The sequence below is a fragment of the Symphalangus syndactylus genome, chromosome 8 (assembly GCF_028878055.3).
Source record: "Symphalangus syndactylus isolate Jambi chromosome 8, NHGRI_mSymSyn1-v2.1_pri, whole genome shotgun sequence".
Classification (NCBI taxonomy): domain Eukaryota; kingdom Metazoa; phylum Chordata; class Mammalia; order Primates; family Hylobatidae; genus Symphalangus; species Symphalangus syndactylus.
The window spans coordinates 141,019,855-141,032,736 of NC_072430.2; the positions used below are offsets into that span (position 1 = coordinate 141,019,855).

General features: G+C 37.6%; 1 protein-coding gene across 8 annotated transcripts in view; it reads right to left on the reverse strand.

The window, feature by feature from the left end:
• The window catches only part of IQCA1 (IQ motif containing with AAA domain 1), a 178,892-nt gene that overhangs the window by 144,050 nt on the left and 21,960 nt on the right, over positions 1 to 12,882 (reverse strand). For all 8 annotated transcript variants that reach the window (XM_063645773.1, XM_055291068.2, XM_063645774.1 and 5 more), the window contains one exon: positions 12,099 to 12,170. In XM_063645773.1, the coding sequence (XP_063501843.1) occupies positions 12,099 to 12,170 (72 nt within the window). The remainder of the gene's footprint in view (positions 1 to 12,098; positions 12,171 to 12,882) is intronic.

Consider the following 12,882-nt stretch of genomic DNA (forward strand, 5'->3'; position numbering starts at 1 on the left):
GTACATAGAAGTCAAGGAACTTGTCCAGGGTCACACAGCCAGGAAGTGGCTGGGGCTTTGGCCTGAGGCATCTATTTCTGGAGTCTCTGTTCTTACTCTCTATGCTTTGCTGTCTCTCTCTGCTGATAGGTTTCCTCTGACTTAAAAAAAAATTTATGGGTACCATAGACCATACTTTTACAAAAAATGTGCATTTGTAATTGTAATACTGCTGAACTACCTTGCAAAGAGGTTGGACTATTTACTTTCCCCTCGCAACAGACAAACAGAGAGCCAAATCATGACTGAACTCCCATTCACAATTGCTTCAAAGAGAATAAAATACCTAGGACTCCAACTTACAAGGGATGTGAAGGACCTCTTCAAGGAGAACTACAAACCACTGCTCAATGAAATAAAAGAGGATACAAACAAATGGAAGAACATTCCATGCTCATGGGTAGGAAGAACCAATATCGTCAAAATGGCCACACTGCCCAAGGCAATTTATAGATTCAATGCCATCCCCATCAAGCTACCAAAGACTTTCTTCACAGAATTGGAAAAAACTACTTTAAAGTTCATATGGAACCAAAAAAGAGCCCGCATCGCCAAGTCAGTCCTAAGCCAAAAGAACAAAGCTGAAGGCATCACACTACCTGACTTCAAACTATACTACAAGGCTATAGTAACCAAAACAGCATGGTACTGGTACCAAAACAGAGATAGAGACCAATGGAACGGAACAGAGCCCTCAGAAATAATGCCAAATATCTACAACTATCTGATCTTTGACAAACATGACAAAAACAAGCAATGGGGAAAGGATTCCCTATTTAATAAATGGTGCTGGGAAAACTGGCTAGCCATATGTAGAAAGCTGAAACCGGATCCCTTCCTTACACCTTATACAAAAATTAATTCAAGATGGATTAAAGACTTAAATGTTAGACCTAAAACCATAAAAACCCTAGAAGAAAACCTAGGCAACACCATTCAGGACATAGGCATGGGCAAGGACTTCATGTCTAAAACACCAAAAGCAATGGCAACAAAAGCCAAAACTGACAAATGGGATCTAATTAAACTAAAGAGTTTCTGTACAGCAAAAGAAACTACCATCAGAGTGAACAGGCAATCTACAGAATGGGAGAAAATTTTTGCAACCTACTCATCTGACAAAGGGCTAATATCCAGAATGTACAATGGACTCAAACAAATTTACAAGAAAAAAACAAACAACGCCATCAACAAGTGGACGAAGGATATGAACAGACACTTCTCAAAAGAAGACATTTATGCAGCCAAAAAACACATGAAAAAATGCTCATCATCATTGGCCATCAGAGAAATGCAAATCAAAACCACAATGAGATACCATCTCACACCAGTTAGAATGGCCATCATTAAAAAGTCAGGAAACAACAGGTGCTGGAGACGATGTGCAGAAATAGGAACACTTTTACACTATTGGTGGGACTGTAAACTAGTTCAACCATTGTAGAAGTCAGTGTGGCAATTCCTCAGGGATCTAGAACTAGAAATACCTTGACCCAGGCATCCCATTACTGGGTATATACCCAAAGGATTATAAATCATGCTGCTATAAAGACACATGCCCACGTATGTTTATAGCAACACTATTCACAATAGCAAAGACTTGGAACTAACCTAAATGTCCAACAACGATAGACTGGATTAAGAAAATGTGGCACATATACACCATGGAATACTATGCAGCCATAAAAAATGATGAGTTCATGTCCTTTGTAGGGACATGGATGAAACTGGAAACCATCATTCTCAGCAAACTATCGCAAGGACAAAAAACCAAACACTGCATGTTCTCACTCATAGGTGGGAATTGAACAATGAGAACTCATGGACACAGGAAGGGGAACATCACACACCGGGGACTGTTGTGGGGTTGGGGGAGGGGGGAGGGATAGCATTAGGAGATATACCTAATGCTAAATGATGAGTTAATGGGTGCAGCACACCAACATGGCACATGTATACATATGTAACAAACCTGCATGTTGTGCACATGTACCCCAAAACTTAAAGTATAATAATAATAAAATTAAAAAAAGAAAATAAAAAAACAAAAAGCTAAAAAAAAATTAAGAAGTGCATGACACTGTCTGTGCTTCTATACCCTGCCAACACTGTAACGTTAACTGTTTTGATCTTTGCTAACTTAAATAGGTAAAAGATGGCAATTTAAGAAGGATTTTTGAATTATGAATGATATGAGCATCTAAATGCATGATTATAAGCTATTTAAAAAATTAACAGCTAACACTTATGTAGTGCTTACTGCATGGTACTACTGCCAGACATTAGATTAAATGCCTTACAGATAGTAGTTTCTTTAATGCTTAACACAAATCTATGAGGTAGGAGTTATTACTACCTCCATTTTGCATGTATAGAAACTGTGGCACAAAGGGGTCAAGGTGCCAGCTCAAGTTCACACAGCTAGAAAACAGTCGAACTGGAATCTGAACCCAGGAGGTTGGCTCCAGGGTTCTTGACCTTAATGGCTTTAATCTGATGCCTTAGAGCACTTTGCAATGAGCCCTCATATTAGATAAGTAAAGGCAGATGCCCTGCCCTAGAATGTAGACAAAGGATTCCTGGGCTCAGGGGACAAACGGGAGGGTAAGGAAGAGAATTATTTTCGTCATTTAGTCTCTGATGATCTGGAGACCTGAGACAAGAATAAAACTGCATCCCAATATGAAGAAAAAACTAAAAATAAAACCAGAGGTTCCCAAGTAACTAGATTGCAAAATCCCACGTACTAGAAAAGAAAACGGTGACTTTTCCTTTTTTTCCCCAAAGCCTCCTGAAGTGGCGTTTTAAAACCACAGATGCTTCCAGGCGTCCTTGAAATTCTAATCTCCTCACTCAGGTGTCTGATGGCCCTGCAGACACAGTTGTATAGGACGCACTGCTTGTGTTTGCAAACTTTTTGCTAGTGCAACAACACAAGCTGTGTGCACAGGTAGCACCATTTTTGCCTCCACAATTCCCCCCTGCAGCTAGCTATGGTAGACACAGGCAAGATTTAAACCCTATGGGCTACTCCAAACCCTTTGCTTTATGGGATCATATTTTTAACAGACTACATTTTCAGTTCATAACTTCACCAGTATATGATGACAAGGGCCAGGACGTTTTATAGTTTGAACTCAGTTGCACATGTATTTTACACAATAATCTATTTATTTTGAATATTTTGTTTTGTTGCATGAAAAGTTATAGTTCTTGATAGTTTTCCACTGTATGAAATCAGTCAGATATCGTGACAACATACTACAATTTTTCAAGATAATTAACATCAGCTAGCATTCCATGATGGCATATCCTATCCCGAGCTCCAGGCTAGACCATTTTCCTTCAATCTGTCATAAGGGCCTCCTAACAGCGTCTCTGTGAAATAGGTAGCACCCTCCTGCCCTTACAGAAGAAACTGAGGCTCACTGGTTAAGTATGTCACTCAAAATCCTTCCACTGGCACACTGCAGAGCTGGGCTTTGAGCCTAGCTCTGCCTGTCTGGGAAGCGCACACTCCCACCTGTCCCCCAACCACATGCCTGGTTCTCCCTCAAGGCAGGGGAGCAGGCCTTCAAAGCTGGTGCCTGGAAACTCACACTCGTTTCCAAGGTGCTGCTTCCCTCCCAGGACATGTAGGGAACAGCCCTTTTGTATTTAAAAAGTGTAACAAAACAAAAACAAAGCCAAACAAAACCCCACAAATCACAGCAAATCTATTTTTTGAGAATAATATTTTTTAAATAAAAACAAAGATCATCTGCAGTAAATATGATGAATAATGCACATGATCAAGCTAGACTACATAGTTTCATTTCGTTCTGAAATGAAAGTGTGATCATCAAACACCATTTCATTTAGATTCTTTGCTCACTTTGGCTTTGACAGCAATTCCCAAAGAGGAACCCCATGTTCTGAGGGCAACAAAAGCACAGTTACAATATGCACAGAGCTTTCCCAAACGGAGTCTCCGGAGAGGGCCGCGCTCATGTGGGCGCCCAAGCTTGTACTTGAGGTTAGTTGTTAATAAGAAAGAAATTGAATGTATTGGCCAAAAAATAATTTAGAATACAGCTTGCTTCACGTTGGAATGGGAAAGCGAACAGGGTTTTACGGTGCTTTCAGGATTCAGTAGATGCGTTTAAAAGTGACAGGTCTTCCTCTTTAATAAGTGTTTCCCCAGTGTTCTTTATTGTAATGCAAACATTGATAGCTTTAGGGTAACATAAAATATATGATGGTCATGACTGTAGGACAAATTATTTCAAAGGGATCCACAAAATGAAATGTATTACAATCATTAAGTTTCCTTCTACTTGGTCCACTCCATTGGCTCTGCCAATTAAAATAACTGCACATAAATTTTTAGAGTGCTATTTAGTTTTCTTTGTAGATTTTAGAATATAAATATTTAAAACGGCAATATCAAAAAAATTTATATGGCAATGGTAAAAGAAACATTTGGTCAGGAATTGAAGGCATGATGATGTCTCTCGCTCTAATTCTGGTTTCAGTTACTAAACAGTCACTCCTAGAAATATGCCAAGCATCTCCTAAAGATACAAATACGGTTTTGATCAGATAAGTCAATGGTTTCTACACTGGTATAGTGCAACAAAATGAAACAATAAAAAATAAAATTTAAAATGAGTAGGTAATATCTTAACCAGTGATATAGTGGAAAATATATTCAATTGCAAACATTTCTTGGATTTAGGGTAATAGATTTTGGATTTTTAAAAATGGTTTTCAGCCAGTGAACAGAAGATAACATTCTTTTAAAAACTGAATCCATATATCTCTCAATGGTGTACAAGTTCAATAGAACATGTCATGCCAAGTGAAGACATACTCAAAAAAAAAGCAAACTGAAGAAAGTCACATTGAGTACAAAACACGTTATTCTCTTTATACCATTCAAACTGTGTATTGCTGAAAAAATTAATACAAACTTCATTCATTTGAGCTGAGTACATGTAAACTACAAAGTAACACTAAAATAAAGTTTAAAACATGTAATTCTATCTTTGTATGGTATCAGCGTAAGCTAGTAAGACTTTAGCATGAACAAACTGTGTTTGGCCATTGCCTAAGTTTCTGGTGTGTGGCACAGCATAGGTGTTCAGTAAATGTAGACTGAATTAAATAAAATGGAACTCTAATTAAATAGAAGTTGTTGAATCTCAACTGATTCTAAAGTAAAATTTCATGTTAAACTTAGATTGTATTAGATTAAATCTTTTGACTTCTAATTTAATTTTTAAAGTAGAAAACTGGACATAACAATTGTTTTTATCATTACATTCTATATCCATATGTCTCTTACGGGTGTTGAACAGAGAAATACTGACATATCATCATGTACCTACCTATCCATATATACCAAACAATCTGGAGATATTACGGGAAAAATTTATGAAACTCTACTGCCATTTAATATTACTTTTTTTGTTTTGTAAATACTAATTGCTATTTGGAATTATTGATCTGACGGCACACATGTTGTCATCTCATTAGGGTCAGTAACTGGCTTCTTGCTTTGTCTCATTGAGGAGGTCACATTTCCTGTTTGCTGTTATTTCTTGTTGGTGTATGTCTATGTCTTGTCATTGAAGAATTATTTATTTATTCCAGTCTTTTCTGTTTGGATTGTTTTGGTTTCCTTTTGATATGTTTGCTTAGGGGTTCTTTACAATTTACCTGTTGAATTTCCTTTATTGCTAGGTAACTGCCTCCTTTTCAGTACTGTATGGAACCTTAAGCCCAGGTTTGCATTAGCTCTAGCAAATATTTGGAGTGCTGCCTGTCCCAGTGGGGAAGGTCCCAAAGGGGATATCCCTGCTATGCAGGAAGGCTGGCTAGTGGTTTGTGCCCAGGGGACCTGTGGAGCCTGGCTTCTACAGTGTGGTGCTGCTGAACAGCCATTCTGACTTTGCATCTCTTTTGGCCAAGATACAGAGAAGAGTTTTGTGGGCTGGGGATGCTAGTCCTGCCTTTCCCTTTGTCTCTGGCTGCCCTAAAAGGTTTTTATCCTTACAGATACTCATGATGCTTCCTGTAGGTTGAGGCAGGGATAGTTCTCCTGCAAGGGAACCCAAGATGGGGAAGCTGGTTGTTGACACTGATCTCACTGTTTCCAGGGTAGAAACCATGAGTCTGGGGGAGATTTTTCCACACATGAGGTACCTGGCAGATTGTGGGGAGGAGCATTGTGAATATAGAAGTCTGACACTCTTACTATCGGCTCAGAGTTTTTTTACTTCTCTGTGGCCCTGGAGGCCATGTCATCCTTAAATCTGTTATGGGACACTACTGGTGATAATCTTGGTGCTGGATATTTGTTTTTGATTTTCTGTTGTGGGGAGTGAAGCCAGGTTGCTTTTATTCTGACATTTTGGTGAGCTGCTTTTACTTTTAAATGTGTGTTTTTTTTTTCTAATTAACAAAGTAAAATTTGACTATTTTAGAAAATGCAAATGATTACAGACAAAAAAAGAAATCTCCCAAAGCTCACATATTAAAACATCAGCTTTATTCAGACTTGGCGTATTTTCTTTCTTTCTTTTGTATGTGCATGGATGTGTGTATATACTTAGTTGAAGTCTTTACACTTTAGTTGAAATCTATATACTTTAGAATTATACATATTCTATGTATAATTATACGTATAATTATACATATTCTATGTATAATTATACATATAATTGTACATTCTATGTATATACATATGTACATATATGTATATAATATATATGTATGTAATATGTATAATACATATAATATGTATAAGTATCATAGAATTATGTATAATTATACATATAATATGTATAATTCTATGATAATTATACATATAATATGTATAATTCTATGATAATCATACATATTATATGTATAATTCTATGATAATTATACATATATGTATTATACATATTATATACATATATTATATATATGTATATATGTATATACATATAATTATAATTATACATATAATTATAAATATACATATAATTCTATGTATAATTATACATATTATATGTACAATTCTAAATCCTGAATTTTTACCTTGAGCATTTTCACGTAGTCAAAATTAGTTAGAAACATACTTTTTAATGCTGGCATATCACTACATTATACAGGGACATCATACATTATTTAACATTGTAATTATTTAACTAGATACATACTATGAGAATACTAAAATAAGTTATTCCCAATTTTTTCACTATTAAAAAGAACACTGTCAGGAACTTCTATGCACACACATGTCTATTTTTGATGATTATCTTAAGACAGAAATATAACTTAAGGATAAAGAATATAAATATCTTAACTATCCTGTGGCAACTTGCCAACTGGCTTTCAGAAAGGCTGAGTCCATTTAACTCCTTGTGTTAAGAATGAACATCTCATCACTACCTTGTCAATAATTATAATTTTAAAAACTTTTAATATTTTGCTAATAAGACAGACACCACTTACCCCATTTTGCTAATTCTAAGATGTACATTTTTCATAGTTTAGCATATCTGAAATTAGGGATGGATGTGTATTACAATCAAGGTTGTGTTTTGGCTTATTTGGCAGCATTTTTTTTCTTAATGGCACCTAAAAATAATGACGCATCTTACAACTGATGATATCTTAAAGATTCAATAAAATTACAGTAGAATCTCATGTAATTTTTATTTTGTATTTTTGACCACTAGCTAAGAGCCATGATTTATACAGAACCATTTCAGTATCCATTTCAATGTGTAAGTGAATTTTTTAAAACAAATTTAATTGTGGTAAAAGAACATAATATAAAACATACCAGTCTAACTATTTTTCAGTGTGCCGTTAAGCAGTGTTAACTATATTCACATTATTGGGCAACAGATCTCTAGAACTTTTTCATCTTGAAAATGGAAACTCTGTACCCATTAAGCAACAACTCCCTTTTTCTCCTTCCCCCAGCCCCTGGCAACCACCACCGACTTTCTGCCTTCATGAGTTTGACTATTTTAGATAGTGCATATAGGTGAAATCATACAGTATTTGTCTTTTTGTGACGAGCTAACTTCACTTAGCATAATGTCCTTCAGGTTTATCCATGTTGCAGCACGTGTCAGAATTTCCTTCTCTTTTACAGCTGAATAATATTCCACCCAGTGAATTTCTAAATCACAAAAATTTATAACAACTTGCAGAAATTGCTGACCCATTGGATTCTGGCAGCACACCTAAACAACTAAAAAGCAAAGGACAGGCCGGGTCCCAAGGGGTTCCAATTTCCAAAAACAAATGTTGGCTTATTTTTGAAACACAAAGATCAAACAGAAATCAAAAATGTAGGTGATAAAATCAAGATATTTTTGAAATCATATCTGCTCTTCTGGTGTTATTTCCTATGTTTTTTAAGGCAGTAAGCTTGGCTATCACAACGTGAGAGTTCACAAACAGATATGGTAAGACCATTCCCCTCCACCAGGAAACTAGGCAGTTCCAAGTTTCTGGAACATAGACTTGAATTCTTTCCTCAAGCAAAATAATTATGTGCGAACAACAAAGGCCATGTGGAGAGGCCATGACTGCAGATGAAGCAATGCAGGATGAGGGGCCAGAGTAAAATGTAAACTATTCTAAAACTAAACGAACTTGCCATGTCATTTAGAATGTGCCATTATAAAACTGATGAAAATTACATGGCAATATCCTGACAACTGAAATAAATTATATTTTAGTTATACTTAATACCACTGGCAAAATCTTTTAATTTATTTTAAATCCTAAAATCCCCAAAAAGAAAACTGAATATTTATACAAGAAGACTTAATTAAAATATGGCTTAAATGGTTAGGTTTATGGTTGATCACAGAACAAAAGGATTTAAAGTATCAACCACATAGTGGTGACCACTTTATTTATTTTCCCTGAAAGTAAGAAGAGGAAGGCAGTACTAGAAACTAACACTTAAACCTAAAAAGAAAAGAAGATTAAAAAGAAAACCAGGCCGGGCGCGGTGGCTCAAGCCTGTAATCCTAGCACTTTGGGAGGCTGAGGTGGGCGGATCACGAGGTCAGGAGTTCAAGACCATCCTGGCCAACATAGTGAAACCCTGTCTCCACTAAAAATACAAAAAAATTAGCAGGGCGTGGTGGTGGGCGCCTGTAGTCCCAGCTACTCGGGAGGCTGAGGCAGGAGAATGACGTGAACCCGGGAGGCGGAGCTTGCAGTGAGCCGAGATTGTGCCACTGCACTCCAGCCTGGGGGACAGAGCCAGACTCTGTCTCAAAAAAAAAAAAAAAAAAAAAGAAAACCATATCCTCACATTGGTTAAAATGTTGTATTTGTTTTACTTCTTATGTTATTCTCTGACATTTCTACTGTGTCTACTGTTATAAATAGACAGAAAAGAATCCCGATTTTTGTCCTACCTGACATATATATTTGTTAAGTACATAGAACTGGCAAAATGTATTTCAAATTGACTATTATTTGATGAAGGTACAATTTTAAAAGCTACAAATTATTGAAGTCATGATTCATGTCTTTTCCCCCTCTGACATAATTTTGAACATGCATTTTATCTGTAATTTTTTAGACATAAAACACATGTTTATTGCAGAAAGATGTAAGACTAAGCAAAAATTAAAAAATAGAATCATGGTGTTCATATTTTACATTTCACAAAATATGTAGAAACTCTAAAACATCACTTCTAAAGATACATAATGGGATATTTTAACTAACTCTTTCTGGGCACCAATTTCTTACAACTCTAAAACTATACTAATATGAATATCTATATATTGTATACTTTGCTCATATTCTTGGCTTTTTTTTTTTTTTTGTAGCAAAGAAATTCCAAGGGTTGGCACTACTGGGAAAAAAGGTGTGTCTGTCATGAGACAAACTGAACTTAGAAAGGTGAGCAATTAAACCCTCAGTAGCAGTCCCTGAGATTGTACTTGCCCCTGGGTCCCTGCCCAAACTGAGTATCATCCTTACTGGGTCTTTTTTCTTTTGTTAGCATGGATTTTTAAAAGCGATTTAAGTTTCCTTATGGGCACTGTGCTGCAGGCGGAGACTCCCCCTTCTCAGCCCTCATTCCTTGGTGCCTCCTTCCCGACCTGCGTCATGATCTGAGGGTTCTTCCTGCCTTATTTGGGGCCCTCCTTTTATTCTTTATAGACATTCTCCTACTAAATCTCTTGCATGCCTAATTCCACCATGGCCTCTGCTCTCACAGGACCCGAACTAACAGAAGGACTTTGAAAATCTTTTCAGCATTTGTTACATGGTTGTTTTATTTAGGTTTCTTCTCCTTTGGTCAGTTTCGCTATTCATACTTCCCTAGACAGTTTTCTCTGTTCAATATTTTCTATTTTATGACCATAGTTGTTCATGACATCACCTAATAGTTTTTAACTTGCTAGTACCTGTGGTCATTGTATACTGTGTATATGACTACATATATATACGTCATATATATGTATGTATGTATATATATATGTCATGTGTTTGTAAATATACATATGCACATACATACATATTTGTCATACGTTTGTATTTTCTTTTCTTCTTTTCTTGATTAGCCTCACCAGGGCTCTGTATGTTATTAGCATTTTCAAAGACTGACTCATTGTAAATATCAATGTTCCTGTTTCAACATTTTTACCTGGGCACTGGATAGGGGGTATCAGGCCAAGTAGCTCACCAGAACACACCTTAGGTCAATGCTGGAATGAGGCCCAAAAGGGCTTTATTTCTTTTCTTTTTAAAATTACAATGTCCTTTAATGAAAACTGAGCAGGTCAACAAAGCCCCACTAGGACTGACTGGTCCCCTTCTCTGGTCATAATGAGCTTTGCGAAGAATTGGCTTCAAGGGGTTTGAGAGCTGCCTCCAAGTGCTTAAGGGATTGTCACATGAAAGGGAAAGAGGACACATTCCAAGCTACTGCAGGGACAGAGCCCAGCCTGGCAGTGGGATCTGCAGGAAGGCCAATGGCAGTTCAATGCAAGAGAATGGGCTCCTGTGGGAGGCAGAGGTTCTGTTTTCAGGAGGGGCTCGGGCAGAGGATGAGCCAGCCTTCCTCAGAGGCCGTGCACTTGACGAGGCAAAGCATGCAGAAAAATCTTTAGCAGCAGACAGACTCTACGATGGTCCCAGTGACCCCGCCTCCTGGGCTTCTTCCCTCATGTAATCCCTTCCCTTTGAGTGTGGGTGGCCCTTATAACTTGCTTCTAACCAACATGATAGGGCAAAACTGATGGGATGCCACTTCCGTGATCATTTGCATAAGATTCTGAGCAGCCCCCCTCCCCCTGCTGGCTTAGAGGAAGCCAGCTGCCATATGGAGAAGCCCACATGGCACAGAGCTGGGGGCTGCCTCCAGCTAACAGCTGGCATGAACTGTGGCACAGGATCTGATGCCCTACAGGGAACAGAATCCTGCCAGAAACCACACAAGCTTGGAAGCAGGCCCTTCCGCAGTTGATCCTCAGCTGAGACCTCAGCCCTGGCTGACACCTTGACTGCAGCCTTGTGAGATCCCGAGTGGAGGACCTAGTTAAGGTGTACCCAGACTCCTGGCCCTCAGAAACTGTGAGACAACAAATTGGTGTTTTAAGCTACTAAGTTTGTGGTAACACTGTTATGTGACAATAGATAACTAATCCACCTTTCCATCTCTATGATTCAGTAATCACCAGCACCAAAAAGAAAAAAAAAAAAAGCCAGCTGTATCAATGCAAACCCACTGTTGTGACCGTCCATACTAATATAGTGGTGTGCACTGCTGACATCAGACAGGAATAGCAGATTGTGACCGCTCCTAGCCTGTTTCCACATCTACAGCATTCCGCATCTTGCACAGAAATGTGTAAATGGATATAACCCTGATCTCTTCCGATCTCCCTGGGCAGGCTTCTCTACCATATGGGTGACTCCATTCCATTAAATCATTTATTTTTCTTTCCTTTCTTTCCTCAAAAACTCTCTAAAGAAGACACAGTCTCACATATTGTATTGTCTTTAAGAAAACTAGATGCTATCTCTTAAAAAAAACTTACCATACCCAGGAAGATCATCTCCTCTTCTCTCAGTTTTTCAGTTTCCTTATATTGATGGAAACGTCGCCAAACCTAAAAACAAATAAATGGTTACTTGTTTAATGCATACAAATATAAAGAAAACATGGCTTGCAGTTTCTCCCATATAAACTGCATATCTCAAAATGCCAACTAATCCTAAGCTCCAGGCTGTCCATGCGTGTGTTGATGGAATATTTTTTCTTCTGTGATCACAGGCAAAAACATTGTTAAAAAGAATGAACCACAGAACTGACCTATAATTGTTATTAGTGAGATTCCTTTACCTTGGTTTCTTCAAGAGGAACTTCTAGGTAGCAGGAATGTGAGGCTAGATCTAAGGATGGCACTTCATGGTTTTAAAGGAAAAATTTCCAAAGTAATGTGGGGAAATATAGTAACCTCCAAGAACTGTACAACTCAAGCTTTTAACTCAGATGCTAAAACTTTATATTCCCATGGAAACCTGAAAGAAAACAGACTCTTATCCATCCTTCCCCACCACCTTCTCCTATTCCTATTCAGGGAAAATTAGGGACAGAGTCCTCACCTTCTGGCCTAATTTTATGTCCTTATACTTATTTTCTCTGAAACCTAATGCTAGTTTGTATCACATTGCCATCTGCTGCATTTCCCTATAAGTAACCCTAGCCTCTATTTGAAAAAAAAAATGGGGCACAAATCCATGGTGCTTATCTGATAAGGAAAGAAAACCTTACGGATTCCTTCTAGAAGGGACACTGATGTGCTGCTTATTAGTGATGGC